The sequence below is a fragment of the Chlorocebus sabaeus genome, chromosome 3 (genome assembly GCF_047675955.1).
Source record: "Chlorocebus sabaeus isolate Y175 chromosome 3, mChlSab1.0.hap1, whole genome shotgun sequence".
NCBI lineage: Eukaryota > Metazoa > Chordata > Mammalia > Primates > Cercopithecidae > Chlorocebus > Chlorocebus sabaeus.
In genome coordinates, this window is record NC_132906.1 from 90,903,068 (window position 1) to 90,922,352 (window position 19,285).

The following is a 19,285-nucleotide window of genomic DNA, read 5'->3' on the forward strand; positions in this document are numbered from 1 at the left end:
TGACAAGGAAGAGGTGCTCAGAGAACCAACTGCCACAAAGTGAGGACGGCGATTTCATTCAGAGGAGAAGGCCAGCAGCTATTTGGAGAGATGACCACAGGAGCTTCCGCAGAGCTGCCAGTGTTGTATTTCTTTGTTTTATTTGTGTGGTTGTGAGAGGTGACAATGTGTTAGCAGCCCTTACTCTCAGCACCTCCTCGGCCTCCCGCCTCCGCTTCCACTCTGGCAGCGCTTGAGGAGCCCTTCGCCTGCCACGGCACCGTGGGAGCCCCTCTCTGGGCTGGCTGAGGCTGGAGCCTCCTCCCTCTGCTTGTGGGGAGGTGTGGAGGGAGAGGCGCGGGTGGGAACCCGGGCTGCGCTCCGCGCTTGGGAGCCAGTGCGAGTTCCGGCGGGAGCGGGCGTGGGCTCCGTGGGCTCTGCAGCAGTTGCCGCCAGCCCAGGGCAGTGAGGGGCTTAGCACCCGGGCCAGCAGCTACAGAGGTTGCACTGGGCCCCCAGCAGTGTCAGCCCACTGGCACAGGCCTCCTAGCTGCCTCCCTGCGGGACAGGGCTCGGGACCTGCAGCCCACCATGTCTGAGCTCCTCCCCCTGCAGTGGGCTCCCACGCTGCCTGAGCCTCCCCCAGGGGCACCACCCCCTGCTCCGTGGCACCCGGTCCCATCGACAGCCCAAGGGCTGAAGAGTGTAGGGGCAGCTCAGGACTGATGGGCTGCTCTGCCTGCAGCCCTGGTGCATGATTCACTGGGTGAAGCCAGCTGGGCTCCTGAACTGGATGGGGACTTGGAGAACTTTTCTATCTAGCCGGAGGATCGTATGTGCACCAATCAGCATTCTGCATCTAGCTCAGTGTTTGTAAATACACCAATCAGCACTCTGTGTCTACCTCCAGGTTTGTGAATACACCAATTGGTATTCTGTATCCAGCTAACCTGGTGGAGACTTGGAGGACTAGCACTCTGTGTCTAGCTCAGGGTTTGTAAACGCACCAATTGGTACTCTGTATCTAGCTAATTCTGTAGCTAACTAGCACTCTGTGACTCTGTGTCTAGCTCAAGAATTGTAAAGGCACCATTCAGCACTCTGTCAAAATGGACCAATCAGCTCTCTGTAAAATGGACCAATCAGCAGGATGTGGGTGTGGCCAGAGAAGGGAATAGAAGCAGGCTGCCAGAGCCCACAGTGGCAACCAGGTGGGGTCCTCGCGGCTCTGTTCTTTCACTCTTTGCAATAAATTTGGCTGCTGCTCACTATTTGGGTCCGTGCTGCAGTTATGAACTGTAACACTGACCCCGAAGGTCTGCCACTTGACTCCTGAAGCCAGCGAGACCACGAACCCACCGGGAAAAACGAACGACTCCATACGCACTGCCTTTAAGAGCTGTAACACTCACCATGAAGGTCTGCAGCTTCGCTCCTGACAGCGAGACCACGAACCCACCAGAAGGAAGAAGCTCCAGACACATCTGAACATCTGAAGGAACAAGCTCCTGACACACCATCTTTAAGAACTATTACACTCACTGCCAGGGTCCACAGCTTCATTCTTAGTCAGTGAGACCAAGAAGCCACCAATTCCGGACACAGTTGCTACAATTCTGCAATTTAAAAAAAAAAAAAAAGGAAGAAAGAGATGGAGAAAGGGAACTTCTCTTCACCAAAATATTTAAGTTTTCCGTGTTTTGAGGCAAAAGGCAAAAACTACAGCTTCGGAAATCCTAAAAAATTTAATAATAATAATAAAAGAACTGCACGTGTTACTCTAAATATCAAAACATAACCGAAAACGAAAGAAACAAACAAAAACCCTCTAGACCAAAATGGAAATGTGTGTGGAAAAGGCTCCATGAAATTAATAATATGAATTCTTTGGGAGTATCAGGGTTCTAAACTTCAGCATGTAAGAGAGAGTGTGTATGGCCGAAGCCTGCAACACAGATTGCTGTGTTCTCCCTTAACATGCTTACGGATTTTAAAATAAAGTTGGTTCTATGCTGTCGTTAATTAAAAACCACTTGAAAATCTGAAGAGTTATATGTGCAAAAGGAAAATTATTTCAATTGGAAATTCAATCTTTCAAAGCAACTTAACACATTTATGCTAATCTACTCTTGTGAGCGCCGTGAATTTTTGGGTGCCTGGAACTTTCCCCATGATTTTTAAAACATCCAGCACAAGGCTCTATATACTTAGGCCCTCAGTAAGCATTTACTGATTGAAACAATGTTTTGTTATGTAGGAACCAGTAAATCCCATCCAGAGGGCAGAGTCAGAAAAACTGCCCAATCAGTATTATAGAAATTGAACAAACATTACACATGTGCAGCATGTGATATATACATGAACATGATAACTCTTAAAGCAATTATTAGTACAGGTTCATAACTTACAAAGTGCGGCCAATGCACTTTCTAAAATATGGGCACAAGATGAAAACAAATGTTTAAAATAATTTAAAGTTCAAATTGAATTAGAAACAGTGTTATTTTCTAGGAAACATTTCTCTTTTGAATGCCAGTATCTGCATGCTACCTCTGCTTCCCAGAAATAATTATCTGTTTGTTCATTTGTTGAAATATAGTTATGTGTGGGTAATTATAGCTATCACTTACTTTAATTGCCATCCTTTTACTGATGTGAACGCAAGCTTGGATGTTTTTTTGTATACTTAATTATTCCCTGGACTTGTGGTTATTTATCATTAGATTAGAGAGCAGTTTTTAGTGTTAGAACATTTTAGCTTTATCAAACAAAATATTGTGAACATAAAGATGTTTATTTTGTGGGGGCACAGATATAAAAAAATCTAACTAGGGCATTTTATGTCAGTATTATTTTTTTCCTTGCTGTCAAGTGAATATACATAATATGGCTGGGTATCAGGAAAAATGGCAATGAAAGAATACAGTCATTGCGTTTGCATTTACATTTATCATTCTGTGCAAATTGTGTATTTTTTATTTGCATTGTGTTCATCCTCAATGCACAATAAGGGTTATTTCTGTTGAATACAGGCTTCCTAAGGCAAAAGGTTGGGGGGCATCATTTGCAGGACCAGAAAATCTACATTCTGTGCATCGACTCTGGCGCCTTGTTGAACTTAGGCCATTAGAGCACCAAACCACACCAGTTCTGGGAACATCTAAGAAGGGCTTCCATCAGCCACACCTCAAAATCAATCCAATCCACCAGTCAAGGAGCCTTTGTTGGGAGTCCATAAATGTCTTTAATATATATTTTACAACGTCACCTTTTTTTTTTTTTTTGAGACGGAGTCTCACTCTGTCACCCAGGCTGGAGTGCAGGGGCGCTATCTCAGCTCACTGAAAGCTCTGCCTCCGGGGTTCACACCATTCTCCTGCCTCAGCCTCCCCAGTAGCTGACACTACAGGCGCCCGCAACCACACCCAGCTAATTTTTTGTATATTTAGTAGAGACGGGGTTTCACCATGTTAGCCAGCATGGTCTTGATCTCCTGATCTCATGATCCGCCCGCCTCAGCCTCCCAAAGTGCTGGGATTACAGGCATGAGCCACTGCGCCTCGCCAACATCGCTTTCTTTACGGAAATTGTACACATTCTTTGGAACTCATACTCTTGTCTGACTGAAAGTCTAACAGCCAGAGAAAAGGAAGCAAGCCTCACTTGACAATCTGGAATATGTTGAAATCATCTATTTTAAGCAATAGAAGTTACCTTTGCAAAGAAAGAAAACTCCTGGGGCATCAAGTAAGCCCTGCCCCACTCATCCTTCTAGTTAAAAGCATTTTAAAGTCACATTAAATAATTTCTAATGTGGATATTATTTAATTACCTTTTCTCCACTGCAGTTGAGAAGTCAGTGTTGAAAAGGAACAGACTGAAATGCTCACTCTACTCTTTCCTAGCTGCGGAATATTGTTCCCAGTGCTTAAGGCATCATTCTGCCTGCCTGGGTTTGAAGCTCAGCTCCAATGCTTATTAACTCCCCTACCATGGGCAAGTTACTTAACCTCTCTGCTTTTCAATTTTCTCATCTTAAAAATGAGAATAATAAAAGCACCTACTTCATGGATTGCTGTATTTTATACGACAATATTTAACAGAAAGTTAATACTCAAGAAATATTACCCATACACAGTTATTCATACAGTGTTATGTGTTTTAGAGCTAGAAGAGTCATGAGGATTTATCCAACAGAAACAACAATTACATGAATGAGGTAGATGAGGTGCAAGGCAGTGAATTTGTTTCTCTGAAACCATACAGGCTATAATAGTAGATCAGTGCTTTATGAAAGAGACACAAATGCCCACGTGTACAGCCAAATACACAATGTTACTTTGATGGCTTATGCTGGTATGCAGGGCAAAGACAGACATTACAATTTGGACTCTCTGGGATGAATAGAAGCAGGAATATCTGGGTGGAGTTCAGGGGATATTTAATATCGAGGTTGGAGGATTCAAAATAATATGAAGGGCAGGATGGCAAGAGGAAACCCAGTGAAGAGAGAGGTGCACATGAGTCAATCAGAACACTCACCAAGTGCACCTGTCACATGTAGGCTTTGTGTTATGCATGGGAGCCCTATGATACCTAAGCACCGCAAGATGACCTCTTTGTGTGAACAGTGAAAATACGGAGCACACTGAAAATACATACCAAGGAGACTGCAAAATAGGGCAGTCAGCAATAAATGTCAAACGAATCACATAAATAATGATTACTCTGTTACTTTCTGCATAGATAAAAGAGATGATTCTGGTGGGCTGGGTTTGCTAAGGATGCTTCATAGAGAAGGTTGGGATTTTCAAAATGTGTTTAAATCAGAAAAGAAGGGAGCACATTTCCAGGAATTTTCTGCACAATGTATTGTGGCAGGAATGTGAATCAGCTTCTCTGATAGAATAGGTGAGTAAATAAGAGAGGAAAGAAACAATTATGTAGGAGCTACAGAGCCATGAATGCCAATTTAAAGAGTGTCTCGGCTGGGCATGGTGGCTCACGCGTGTAATCCCAGCACTTTGGGAGGCAGAGGCGGGCGGATCACGAGGTCAGGAGATCAAGGCCATCCTGGCTAACATGGTGAAACCCTGTCTCTACTAAAAATACAAAAAATTAGCCAGGCGTGGTGGCGGGCACCTGTAGTTCCAGCTACTCGGGAGGCTGAGGCAGGAGAATGGCGTGAACCCGGGAGGCAGAGCTTGCAGTGAGCTGAGATCGTGCCACTGCACTCCAGCCTGGGCGACAGAGCCAGACTCCATCTCAAAAAAAATAAAAAATGTAAAACAAGAAAAAAATTAAAAATGAAAAAACAAGAGAGAGAAAAAAAAAAGAATGTCTCTGAAAGGGTTGCCATTGTTTTGAGGGAGTACTGTCTGCTATTTTGGAGAAGTGTACCTGATTGTACTATCCAGGGTGAACAACAGAATTGGAAACTGAGTTTGAGGGTGCCAGTTCTGAATTCATTCACTTAAGCCTTGGCAGGTTTTGTACATGAAGCAAGAGTATTAGACTGTATTGGTATAGGAGTCAAGAAGTGAAAGGTGTCAAGAACGACTCCAAGAATTTGAGGCAAATGATGGGAGAATACTGCATTCTTCAGAAGGGAAGGGCAGTTCCCAAAGGAGGTTAATTCCATAAGTGGATTTGGAACTCGAGAGAGAAGGACTTCTGATTATGGATGATTTTTCCGTAAATGATGATTACAGGTTTGGAGTTTAGGCCAGGGTTCCAGGATAGAAAGAGAAAAGCCAGAATTTTCAAAGAAGCTGGAGACATGGTGGTTATTTGTAGCATCAGAAGAAAAATAATAAAGAGGAATAAGAAAAGAAATATGACCACTAAACAATGCAGAACGCCAAACTTTGAGAAATTTACATTGAGAAGGGTGGAAATGGAGACATGCAATAGGTGCTCAAGAGATAGAAGACAGATGTCCGATTTCATGGAAATCAAGAGGGGAGTGGATTTAAAGGTAATGGAATACTTGGAAAGCTGGACAGATGTAAAAAGAGAATTCAAACCACCTTGCCATTGACTAAACAAGTTTGGGTCCCTACAAAATGACAGATTTGACTAACAGATTCCAACTGGTTAGCCATGTGAAATTCAGTGCCATACCCCCCTTGAAAGTCTCTGTCTCATTCTTGTCTTGTCTGGTTTTTGTTTTGTTTTGTTTTGTTTTTTGTTTTTTGAGATGAAGTCTCACTGTGTCGCCCAGGCTAGAGTGCAGTGGCACGATCTCGATTCACTGCAACTTCCACCTTCTGGGTTCAAGTGATTCTTCAGCCTCAGCCTCCCAAGTGGCTGGGACTACAGGCGCCCACCACCACCTCCGGCTATTTTTTTTTTTTTGTATTCTTTTTAGAAGAGGCGGGGTTTCACTGTGTTAGCCAGAATGGTCTTGATATCCTGACCTCGTGATCCGCCCGCCTCGGCCTCTCAAAGTGCTGGGTTTACAGGCGTGAGCCACCACACCTGGCCCTCATTCTTGTCTTCTTATAAGAATCTGCATGAACCCACTGGGCTCTGCATATAGACCTCATGGCCCCAGAGTCTCTCACTTTTCAAAATTACTGAAAAAATCACACAGAACTCCAGGGACCAGGTCTACCTCACAGTGATGAGGATGTCCTAAAAGCCATTCCTCTTTGTGTCCTGGAGGAAGGTTTAATTTTCAGTGCTCTGAGCAGCCTCCAATTCAGGAGGAGAGGAAGAGCAGAGGCTGCTTCTTCCTGCTAAACCCTCAATCAAGGCCAAAGCCTTTTTGACTTTTGCCCACCCAAGTTTAAAGGAACAACAGCAGGTTCTATGGAGTGTCCACAGTGTATCCATTAGGCCATGAAGATCGGCTTTGGGGAATTCCTTCCCTGAGCATCTGCATGTTTTCTTTGAGCAGAAAAACTGGATATCTGGAGGGTAGGGTAGAGTGGATGCAGTTTCAGAAGACTTTGACTTGCTGTCATTTGGGCAAGAATGACTTTTTGAAATAGTTTGGTATCAAATGGACCAAAAGCTCAACTTTTTGAAGCACACTGTTGCGACCCTGGAAAGAATATGTTCAGCAAGGGACACATGAATCTCTAAGCTGGGAATTGTTAACTCCAAGCCTGGTCTGGGGAGAAGACTGCTGCAGTACGAGGAGCAGAGGAGGCTTCTCAGAATGTGCAGAAGCTTCTTCACGGACAGAATTCCACCCTTTAATGAAGGCACAGATAAAGAGCTCTATCTTCAATTTAAATGTTCCTCCAACACGATTGGAGTCTTCACCCTGGTTAAAATGCGCCATGGGAATCTCTACCCACACAAGACTGTGGGACTTTTCTGGGGGCCTTTGCTTAGCAATGTTCCTGTTAGCTGTGTGAGAAAATCCTTGCTATGTTTAAAAAAAAAAAAAAAAAAAAGTTCTTGTCAGTTAGGGACACATGTACAAATATTTACAGCTGAAATGACATGAGTTCTGGGATTTAAGTGAAAAATGAATAAAAAATGGATAAAAATGGATAAAATTGACAGCCCCAAGGCTTGGAATGGGTGCATGGAGTTTCACTACATGTTCTCTTTATGTCTGAAATGTTTGTAATAAAAAGTTTTAAAACTGTGTTATTTTGATAGATAAAATGAATGTTACTGTAGTCTCATATCCATTACTTGGAATTCTTAATGGAATTGAATATGTGTATTACTTGTTAGTCTTTCATTTTTTTTCTCCTTTATTTTCTACACTTATTATTTGTCCATTGTTTAATATCTGGGAGAAGGTCCTTTATTTTGATCTGTAGGATGTTTCAAGAATTTAAAAAGCCTCTTATTTAATATATTTCAATGTTCTACATTGTTCTTTTAAAATACACATTTTATTTTTAGGACATCATCAATATGTTTATTTTTAATTTTTATATAGAGATATGAATCTGTTTTTCTAATTCATGGTTTGTGCCTTTGATGTCATTTTAAAATTATTTGCCTTAAAAAGGTACTGCTTCTAATATGGCAGCGAAATAAAATATTGTGCTGGAAAAAACAAAACAAAACAAAACCCTCCTGCCGTGTAAGCTCCTTCGCACCTTTGGCGCTTCCTGGCTGTCATTCTGCCCCTTCCAGTTCTCACAGCGTTGGTGAGTTGGCCGTGATGAGGACCCTTGGCCTGTTTGCTACAACCTTCCAAAATCCCCTTCCCTCTGACTTCTCGGGCTCAGTCCTTTGTCCCACCCCCTCCTCCACATGCCAGTCTCCCCCAGCACCCACGCACCTGCCTGCCTCCCCACTGTCCTCACCTGGCCCTCCACAGCTGCATGCGAGCACCTGCCCACACTGCATCCGTCCCTGTCTGTGGAGCCCTGACAGGTTCTGGGACCCATCCTTTCTTTAGTCAACAGTTACGACTGAAATACCTTTGAACTCATGACTTAGATAAAACGGCAGCACGTCTCTTCTGGGAAGTCTGCAGTGCCTCCTCTCGTCTCCAAAGTGTGGTCACATTTCCGCGAAGCATCCTTGTGTTTTGTTGCCTTATCACATTGGTGCTCTCAGCCAGGCATGTCCTTCTCGACTTGTTCACCCTCCACAATTCTCCTCCTCCTGGAAGGCCCAGGTCCTTTGGCAACACCACCATGAAGTTTCCTCTAGTCCCTTCCATCAGAATAAATGCTTGCCTTCTCCAAGACCCTGTTCAACGTGACCTGTACTCCTCTTAATCCTGAAATCATGCTGCTGTGTGATTGGCTTCAGTGTCATTCTCACTGAATTATGACTTCCTCAAGGGTGGGGACTTTTCTTCATTCTTCATTGTATTTCCCAGTGCCTTATGCAGAGGTTGCTCATAAATGTTTTTAACCTTAGTTTAATTGACCCTGTGCACTGCTCAGCAGGCTATCCATTCGGTTCTGAGCTTGTACCCTTTCAACTGAGTTTCTGTTTTGATTCTGAGATCCAACTTCTAATTTATTTATTTATTTATTTATTTATTTATTTATTTAATTTATTTTGAGATGGAGTCTCTGTCACCCAGGCTGGGGTACAGTGGCACAAACTTGGCTCACTGCAACTCTGCCTCCCGGGTTCAAGCGATTCTCCTGCCTCAGCACCCCGAGTAGCTGGGACTATAGGTGTGCACCACTAGGCCCCGGGTAATTTTGTGTTTTTAGTAGAGATGGAATTTCACCATGTTGGCCAGGCTGGTCTCGATCTCCTGACCTCAGGTGATCTGCCACCTCAGCCTCCCAAAGTGCTGAGATTACAGGCGTGAGCCACCGCATCCATCCCCAACTTCTAATTTATAATTTAGTTTTGAAAAATGGATCACAATTGTCTTCTCCTGGCGAACTGGTTTCTTTATGGTTCTTGTAGAAGTTAAGGTTTATCTTGCTTGTCAATTAGCCCCTTCGTCCCAGCACCCCATCCTTTATTCCCCTCTAAGAGGGGGTCCTTCACATGAATCCCAAGTCCTTTGTTGTGCTCTACTACCTGGAAACACGTTTTTTTCCAACTATCTGCCTTATCTAGTCTCCTGAAATTTCATATTGTGCCTGATCTTGAATTGCCATGCTCCCTTCTGCCTGTGTGAACTTCAGGCTGCTCCAACACTCACTGTGTTTGGGGCCTTTCCTGTGTCCTGCTGCCACAGTGTCTAAGGACACTATTCCCATGTAGCACCTGAGGTTATTGCTGCTGCCTATGGCTGAGATCTGTTTTCCAGCCATTGTCTGCCCAGTCTTCGTGAAGTTAGCTTTTCTATACCAAGGTATCTGGACGTGTAACAAGATCACTGGGAAGGACTTGTTATGTATTGTCAGGATTGTGTAGACTTCCCTGAGGAACTCTCTCCTATAATCGGAGAAGTGTGCACTGATTGTCTAATGATTTTTAATTTAGGAATCATGTATATGTTTAATCAATTACACTGTGCTGGTTAATTATGCTTTCAGAGGGCAGTAGTAATCACTTCAGTAGTTAAAGTTCTCTGAGTTGAATTCATTTTGTTGGGTTCTTATTTCTCTTTTTGTCTATTCATGTTTATTAATCGAAGTCACTTTCGGTGATGCATGATGCCTGTATCACAGTGGTTCTCAGCCAGTGTAGGAGGGGATGACTTTGCCCTCCAAGGAACTTTTGGTAATGTCTGGGAACATTTCTGGGTGCCACAAATGGGGGTGCTGCTGGCATCCAGTGGGTGGAGGTCAGGGATGCTGTTTAACATCCTGCAATGCATGGGGCAGACCCCACTGCAAAGAATTATACAGGCCAAAATGCCAATAGTGCGGAGGGTGGGAAACTGCTTTGATCTTAAAGGATAATTAATAAAATCATTTGGTGCCTCATAGTGACTTCATGTTGTTGGAGGGCATGTAAAGTTTCATAAACCTGTAACTTACTCTACGTGGTTGCTCGTGAATTGGTGTGTTGTGAATCAGCAGCTCTCCCCACCTTTTCCTCATGGAAATTCAGCCAATCTCTTTGCTTCCTTGTGCACAAAATGAACTACAGCCAGTGGAATTCATCGGACACACAGGCTTAGTCATGCTCTGACTTCGAATGCCTTCCTCGTCTCCCTGCAGTCCTATGAATGGCAGCCACATTCTGCTGTCTGCAGTCACCCCAGCTACTCAGTGGGCCCGTCACCGACCCCGGAAGCGTCTTCAAACCTTTTCAGTATCTGGAAGTTTCCCTTCTCCCCTCCAATACTTGTCTGCTCACTTTTGTGCTATTATCACATATTTCTTTATTATCATTGTATCTCCTTTGGCAGGATATGCCCTCTTTTCCTAAATGAAGCTGCCACAATACTGTGCGTGCCCATGTTTCATTGCAAAATTTAGTATTTAGTTTGTGTGTAAGGAACATCATTTCAATTTGTAAAAGATAACAATTCTAGTTTATTATAATGAGTGCATGACTTACTTTATTTGAAACAAGGAGACACTGCTTAACTCCTGATTTGTGTTGACCTCAATAGGTTTACCTGAAGAAGATGGATACTCACGGTTGTCTATAAGTGGCACAGGGACTTCGACATTTCAGAGACACAGGGACAGTCACACCACTCAGGTAATGACGTCTATCTCTTCACATGTGCAGTGACAAATGGAATTCAGTTATGACAAGACATTCATTAACTTGTTACCAATAGATGCTCTGTGTGGACTGCAGAGCTCGGCTGTTCTCACCTCTGCTGGGCTGAATGGTCTTCTCTCTCCATCTCAGCTGACTACAATTTTCCACCTGTTTCCAAAATAAAGAATAATGTCCAAAAAAACTAAAACATAATAGTTTTAAATGAAATATTATAGATTTAATTTATGTTGTGGTAGTTTAAAATTATTCTCGGTTGAAGATGGTATTAAACCTGCTGAATGAAGTTGCTATGCATTTGGCCTTGGCTAAAATAGAACGACTCTTAGTGACCATACCTGGGAACCACCTGTGGTTTCGTGGCATGCATTTTATCTCAGTTGTGACATTCACTTCCATGTAATTCACATTGATTTGAAATATGACATATCATGAGAACATGGTAAAATCAAAATGAGATTGCAGTCCACAAAACTGTTTGGAGGTGTATTACTGACTCCATATAAATGTTTCATGTGTCTGCTCCTAACAATTTCACCAAAATAAACAAGATTATCACTTCAAGAAGAAGAAAAAGAAACCCATTGGTGCTTTTAGAAAGTAAAAGAATTTATATTATAGAATGTAGTGTTTTATTTTCCTTTTATGTTGAATTTTAAAATATACTTTAAATAATTATCTTTAAAATAGATAATGTTGCGTTCATGGTGATGCACAAACCGCTAAGTAGGGAGACGTTGTTATCAATATATTAACACACTATTGCTTTAGCAACAGGATTCTCATTTTATCTAAAGTTACAGCACAATTTTTATGTCAAACATCTACATAAAAATCTAAAATAACCTCAGCCAAGTATCCAGATGTTTCCATGAAATCAAGTATCCGGCTAATGATCAGCTTTCCTTGGAATATTTAGCATTATAGAGGCACAGCCATATTATCAGCGGAGATTTTTCTAAATAACACTGATGAGGTAGTGAGAAAAATCAATAATTTGAATCTTAAGAATAAATCTTACAGTCGGCAATCTTCTGAAATCACTTGCACTGATATCCAGGCACTGAAATAGAAAGAAAATGCTGATTGGTTGCAATAATAGATTGTCCTAATCTCCCCTCTGTTCCTTAGAGATGCATCTACTTTACCTTGTAAGCATCACAGATGCTTCCTCTGAGATGGTGCAGAGGGGAACCTCCTGGTCACGAACACTGGTTTGATTTTTGTATCAGAGGCCTGCCCCCTGTACATTACAACACAACGCTAGGCCATCTGACATCCTTTCCAGGTCTGCCCCTGTACATTATAACACAACGCTAGGCCATCTGACATCCTTTCCAGGCCTGCCCTTACAGTGTGGTTCTTAGACAAAGAGAGTCATTTGAAAGAAGGTATATATAGTAGGCTGCTTTGTGACTTTTCCTCTGTGTTTGGCTAAGAATCAAAGAGAGATGGGAAAGGTCACCAGGAATCATTTTCCAGTCTCAGATTTCAAAGAGGCCTTGTTTTCAAATGTAGACATCCCTGATGAGGCAGGAACTGCCAGTCATCTTGGGGCACTTTCTTTTTCTCAAGGAAACTGAAAACCCAGGCTTATTTTCTTTCATGCAAATCGTGGGCACTCACGTGATGAGACAGATTCCTTACTGGTGAGAAGCTGTAAGAGTTATGTGAAACTATGTGTTTAATGGCTTTCAGAATTTATCTCTCATGTGACATTTATACAAGAAGTATGGACACATACAGAGAAGCAGCTTTTTAGCTTTTCTACTAATGCAATTAAATAGAAATTCTATAAAATCCAGTCCCAGACACATTGGGCTACAGTGTAGCAGCAAAATTAAATGGTGACCAAAAATGAAATTTCTCTTTAAGGATGTCTATATTTTCATTAGCCTCATCAGCAGTTTTAATAAACTCCCTTCAAGGAAGATAAAATGTCTGGGCATTATGGTAGATAAAGAAAAGAGAAAATAGAGTCAGTAATTTGCCAAAGATCATATGGAAAATTCACTGAGTCCACAGTTTGAATGGAAATCAAGATCATATGTTCCGTTTCTGAGAATGAACTTATCATAATCCGCTAAAAGGAACAGAGGAATCATTTAACTGTTTCATAAAATTAATTAATTTATTTATTAATTTATTTTATTTTTTCGAGACAGAGTTTCACTCTTGTTGCCCAGGCTGGAGTGCAATGGGATGATCTCAGCTCATTGCAACCTCCACCTCCCAGGTTCAAACGATTCTCCTACCTCAGCCTCCCAAGTAGCTGGGATTACAGGTGTGCATCACCACACCTGGCTAATTTTGTATTTTCAGTAGAGATGGAGTTTCATCATGTTGGTTAGGCTGGTCTCAAACTCCTGACCTCAGTGATCCACCTGCCTTGGCCTCCCAAAGTGCTGGGATTACAGGCGTGAGCCACTGCACCTGGCCTGTTTCATAAAGCTTAAAGAATTTTTGGTTCAAAAATAAAAGTCTTCAGTAGTGATAGTGCACATTTGTGATTTGGCTTTTTCCTGCCAGTCCCACATTTAAGTTTCGCACCTACCATGATGAAAATACAAGGAAAGGGACTCCCTCTTCCTCCCCTGCTGCTTTGACAGCTGGACAAATACATGTAAGATGGGTTCAGTTAACCTACCTATGATAGATGCAGAGCGAGGGACATATAATGGAAGGGACAACAACTGACCTGGCTCCATGGGGTGACATTGGTCAGTAGTGGCTCCATGCAGCACCAGCAGAAGAATATTAGTCAGAGAAGAACCTTGCTCAGAGCATGCCAGCCATCAGCCCCCGCATCCACCTCAGTCACTTGCCAGACCTTTTTGTCGAAATTCATGTCTTTCCTTAGCCTTCCAATAAAGCCTCTACCTGCCTGACATGTTCAGAGTTAGTTTCCTTTACTTAGAAATCAGAATTTTGACTAATATACACATTTAATTTTATTGTTATTATCCATAAAGTTTTACACCCAAACAAGTATTTTTTTTTTCAATCTGTGTACAAGCTCTTCCTTTGTTCTCAAAATAGTTGCAAAACATTTTCTGATAGGACTGGATCCTCAGTATATGGTGGTGGCTTATGTAGAAAAAGAATATAGAAAATGTAGTTGATGTTGTACTCCATTATAACTTTTTATTAATTTGAAAACTATAATGGCTTTACATAAAAGTAGTGAACATTAATTTTACATAAAGTGTTTGAAAATAGCAAAAGCCAAGACATTGACTGCGCTGCGCATGAGGCTGTGTTCATTTGCACTTCCCAAGCACTGGGCATGAATAAAACTGGCTGTGAGATACGACTTCATGGAATTCCACTCACTGGCCCTTGACGGAGCTTTGTGACAGTTCCCAGGACGCAAATCTAGAATTTCGTAGGTTATAGAAGTATTCTAAATTAGCTTTGGAATTAAACAGCGTTTATGAAAGGAATATGACATTTATCTACTTACCATTTGATGAGATTTTACTTTTTTTTTTTTAAGTTTATGCTATTTGGCGTGATGCAATCCTTTAGAAGTAACTCGGTGGTGAGAGGCTCAGCAGTGGGGGAAATGCTGAGAGCGTCATCCAGCCGAGAATGACTTCTTTGCATTTTTTGCCATGATGGCAATCCTCTGCTGACTTAGAGGGCCAGGTAACCTGACACAGGAAGCCCACAATTTATAAATAGAGCGAAAGCATGAAAGTCACAGGGAGGTGGGAGGACGGCCTGAAGGCAGAATGGTGGCAGAAGGGGACGCAGAAACAAAAATGCTTGGCGCTTGCCCTCAGCATAAAAATTTCTAGTTACACATCTGTTTAGGGGTCCACACTTGACATTGAGAAATGAGATGTTTAATTGTTTCATTAAGCATAGACTATCTCTATTTATGTTACTATTTTAACTCTACCACGTTTTCCTTCATGCCTTCTTATTCCTCTCAGCAGTCTGCTCTCCACAGTAATATCATGTGCTTTATGTTCTTTTAGTTTCATTGTGGGCATTTATCATATTTCTTGCCAAGTTTTTAAAAATATTCTTTTGTTTTTGTAAAGAACATAAAAAGTTATTATGCATATTGATCATGTTCAGGAATTCATTGTAAGAAATCATTCATGGTCTTTGATAAAATAATGACAGTCTAGGACCCAAGATCTTAATAAATATCCAGCTCACTCCTGCCATAGCTGCCGATGAAAGCCATCATCAAATCAATACGCAATTGATTCTCATCAAAAAGCAAATTGTTATGTGGTATGCTTTACTGAATGATCAAATAAACCATTTTGTAATGTCACGTAGCCACACAATTAAGAGTTGCAGAGTACTAAATAAATCCAATGCCTTCTTTCTATATTCATTGTATTTGTTATATAGACTGAAATATGTTATAGCATGGAATTAAAACAAATTGTGTGTTAGATAAAATAATGAAATGTAGAAATATTTAGTTTAATCATTAGACAGTAATTCTAAAGATATGTCAGGGAACATAAATAAGATAACCCTTTCATAAGGAAACATATATAAATATATAGTTTTTATAACCATCTATGAGCTACAAAGAGAAGGAGATCTAGCACACAAAGCTCTTTCACACAGCCAAGGTTCAGGGAATCCGTACTCACCACTCCTGACTTACAGATTATGTGCAAACAATGAAGGTAGTAAATTAAGTTGATGTGTGAAATGGCAGCATTTTCAGCAGGGAAAGGTCATGTCCAGTAGAGATAAATAGAAATTTGGAAAATAAAAAACAAAAACATATCCTGTGTTTTGTATTTTTCCATCATAAAATTGCACTGTATTTATTAATACAACATAAGTGTACATAAATGCATAATTTTTCTGATTAAGACACTATTTATTATCAATGAGGAGGATTTAATTGCCATAAATTTTAAGAGAATATGAAGTCAGAGTAGTTACTATGTTTTTTTCATTTGTTTGTTTGTTTGAGACGGAGTCTCCCTCTGTCCCAGGCTGGAGTTCAGTGGTGCGATCTCGGCTCACTGCAACCTCCGCCTCCCAGGTTCAAGCGAGTCTTCTGCCGCAGTCTCCCAAGTAGCTGGGATTACAGACATGCGCCACCACATCTGGCTAATTTTTTTTTTTTTTTTTTTTTGAGACAGAGTCTCTGTTGCCCAGGCTGGAGTGCAGTGGCTCAATGTTGGCTCACTGCAACCTGCACCTCCCGGATTCAAGCGATTCTACTGCCTCAGCCTCCTGAGTAGCTGGGACTACAGGACATGCCACCACGCCCAGCTAATTTTTATATTTTTTTTTAATAGAGACAGGGTTTCACCATGTTAGCCAGGATGGTCTCAATCTCCTGATCTTATGATCTACCCACCCAGGCCTCCCAAAGCGCTGGGATTACTGTTGTGAACCACTGCACCTTGGCCTATTTTTTTTTTTCTTTTTTTTCTTTTTTTTTTAAGTAGAGACGGGGTTTCACCATGTTGGTCAGGCTGGTCTCGAACTCCTGACCTCAAATGGTCCGCGCCCCCCTGCCAAAGTGTTAAGATTGGAGGAGTGAGCCACCATGCCTGGCTGTGACTATGTTTTTAAAGAGGAAAAAATCTTGTGATATTTCTACAAGCTCACCTTGTAGATGGGAAATCTGCAATTAGCAATATTATTGTATAGTGGAGGAGTAACAAAGTAATTGGAAACATCTGGCTAACTGTAAATTCTAGGTAACAATTTCAATATTAATTTAATTGGTTTTTAAAGTGAAGAAAGTAAGAAAAGAACTAGATAAGAATCCGAGATTCATTGTTTATCATGTAAGTGCACAAAAAGGTAACTTTGGGGGTCAATTAAAGAAAATACATGTAACATGCCTACCATGCTGCCTGGAATACTGTAGGTGCTAAAAAAAAAAAAAAGAAAAAAGAAAAAAAAGAAAAAAAGAAAAAAGCTTGCTTGCTCTTGTTATTATGATATTCCTTTCTTTGCATGGTCAATATTCTAAAAACCAGCTCTGATTTTAACATTGTAGATGCTATCTAAAATATGTAGGAGATTAGAGATTAGATTGGATCAAGAGAACCCAATATTTTTCTGGGATTTTGTTAAAATCTATTATATGTGTGATTTTTAAAACATGTTTTATTAGGGAATAGTATAAACTTAGAAAGAAACAGTGATTAATGAAACACCCACCTTTAGTAAGTCTTAACATTTTGCATTATTACCTTAGAGCTACATTTTTGGAAAAACATGTATCCTAGTTCTCAGTCTCATCCCTGCCTACCACACCAGAAGTGAATCATCACAATGAAGTTTGCACGTAGCCCATCATCCATGTTTGCACCTTTACTGAGCATAGGTGTACTCACAAATCATATCATATTCACAAGTAATAACCAATGCTATGCATGCTTTTAAAGTGTAAAAAAAAATCTCACTTTCTACAGATTATTCTGCAAACCGCTTCTTATTGTTGCTGTGGTAGGACTGGTTTTTTTTTTTTCCTTTTCGATACATGTTCCTCCCACTTGTTATTTTATTCTAAGTATTAGCTCCAGGTGAAATGTACAGATTTTAGGGTTGACACCTGTAGTCCCAGCTCCTCGGGAGGCTGAGGCAGGAGGATCACTTGAGCTCAGGAGATCGAGGCCACGGTGAGCTGTCTTCACACCATTGCACTCCAGCCTAAGCAACAGAGACCTTGTCTCAAAAAAAAGAAAAAAAAACTAAACTAAATTTAAAAACAACTTTAGGGCTAAGGTATCCATACAATGAGAAACTATTGATGACCAGCACATACTTAGTGCAAAATTATATTCATATTCCTTCAACAAGCATGGCAGGGAGCAAGCTCAGGAGGAGAAGAAAGCATTAGGGACTGAAGGACAGGTGTCACACGACCTGCTGCTGCTGGCCCTGGGGTGCTGGTGCCTCGAGGGGCCAGATGAGCACAAAACAGATGGTGTTTTCCTGTGGTCTGTTGTGTTGTGGTCCACAGAAAACCTAATTCTGTGATCTCCACAAAAGATGCAGGGAGATTGATGATGCTGTGTGCTCAGTGCCAATATGCAGGTCATTTTGTAGTTTACAACTTCACTAGAGGACTAGAAGTTACAGCACCCAAGGGTGTGAGCATACATTCTGGCCAGTGACTCTAGAAGCTTTTCAACACACAGACACACACACACCACACATGCACACACAATCATATTGCTTTTTAGGTGCAAACATGCCTCCTCCATTGGAAACTTTTCTGAGGAACAAGTTCCATGTAAATGTGGTCATGGCATTTCTTAAGAACATGTTTACAGGTTGACCAAAGCGAGTAGAAAACTTACATCAAAATCATTTCCAAGTTATCAGTGTTACAAGTCATGCTACAATTAGCATCACTGAGAATGCCTCTAACTTACAATTGGGAAAAAAAGTTGCCAAAGATTCCCCTAGAAATGGAAGTACTAAGTTTTTGCTCATGGACATTTTTAACCACAGTGGTTATTGCCAAATTACTCCCCTACAAGGTTAAATCAGTGTATATACTTCTAGAAGGGAGTGAAGTTTTCCATCTCTCCTGGTAAGCGCCTGGTTTAATTATTCATTTTAATTTTTGCCAATATGATCAATGTATAATGGATCTTATTGTGGTTTTATTATATTTCCTGGTTGCCAAGCAGTATTTTCACATATTCTCAGACTTGTTAATCCAAACACATCCTTTTCTTATTTCCTAACTGGTTTTCATGATTTTCTTGATGATGTTAGGAATTTTCTACGTATTCTGAATAATATTCCTTGCCAGTTTCATGCATGGCAAACATTTTGCTTGTTGTGTTTTCTTGGTCTGTTTAGCTAGAAGTTTATCAATGTGATTGATTTTTTTAAAGTAGCTTTCGATTTTATTGATTTTTTCTATTGTTTTCCTGTTTTATTGATTTCTGTTGTTTTTATTTTCTTGTCTTTTGCTTGCTTTGGGTTTAATTGTCTCTATTTCTGCTCTCTTAAATAGGTAGCATAGATCACTGACTTGAAGTGTTTCTTTTCTCCTAATAAAAGCATTTAATAGAGTTATAAATTTCCATCTCAACACTGGAATAGCTGCATCCCACAAATCTTAATTCGTTTTGTTTCCATTTTCATTCAGTTCAAAATATTTTCTAATTTCCCATGGGGCTTTCTCTTTGGCTAACACTGATACTTTTCAAGTATTTGGGGTTTTCCGGGTACCCTTCTGCTACTGAATTCTCCTTTACTTCCGCTATGATCT

At 41.0% G+C, this 19,285-nt stretch overlaps 1 protein-coding gene across 4 annotated transcripts in view; it reads left to right on the plus strand.

Moving 5' to 3' along the window:
* MYO16 (myosin XVI) overlaps positions 1 to 19,285 on the plus strand; it is a 702,722-nt gene that overhangs the window by 662,324 nt on the left and 21,113 nt on the right. For all 4 annotated transcript variants that reach the window (XM_073014491.1, XM_073014490.1, XM_007960876.3 and 1 more), the window contains exon 34: positions 10,937 to 11,028. In XM_073014491.1, the coding sequence (XP_072870592.1) occupies positions 10,937 to 11,028 (92 nt within the window). The remainder of the gene's footprint in view (positions 1 to 10,936; positions 11,029 to 19,285) is intronic.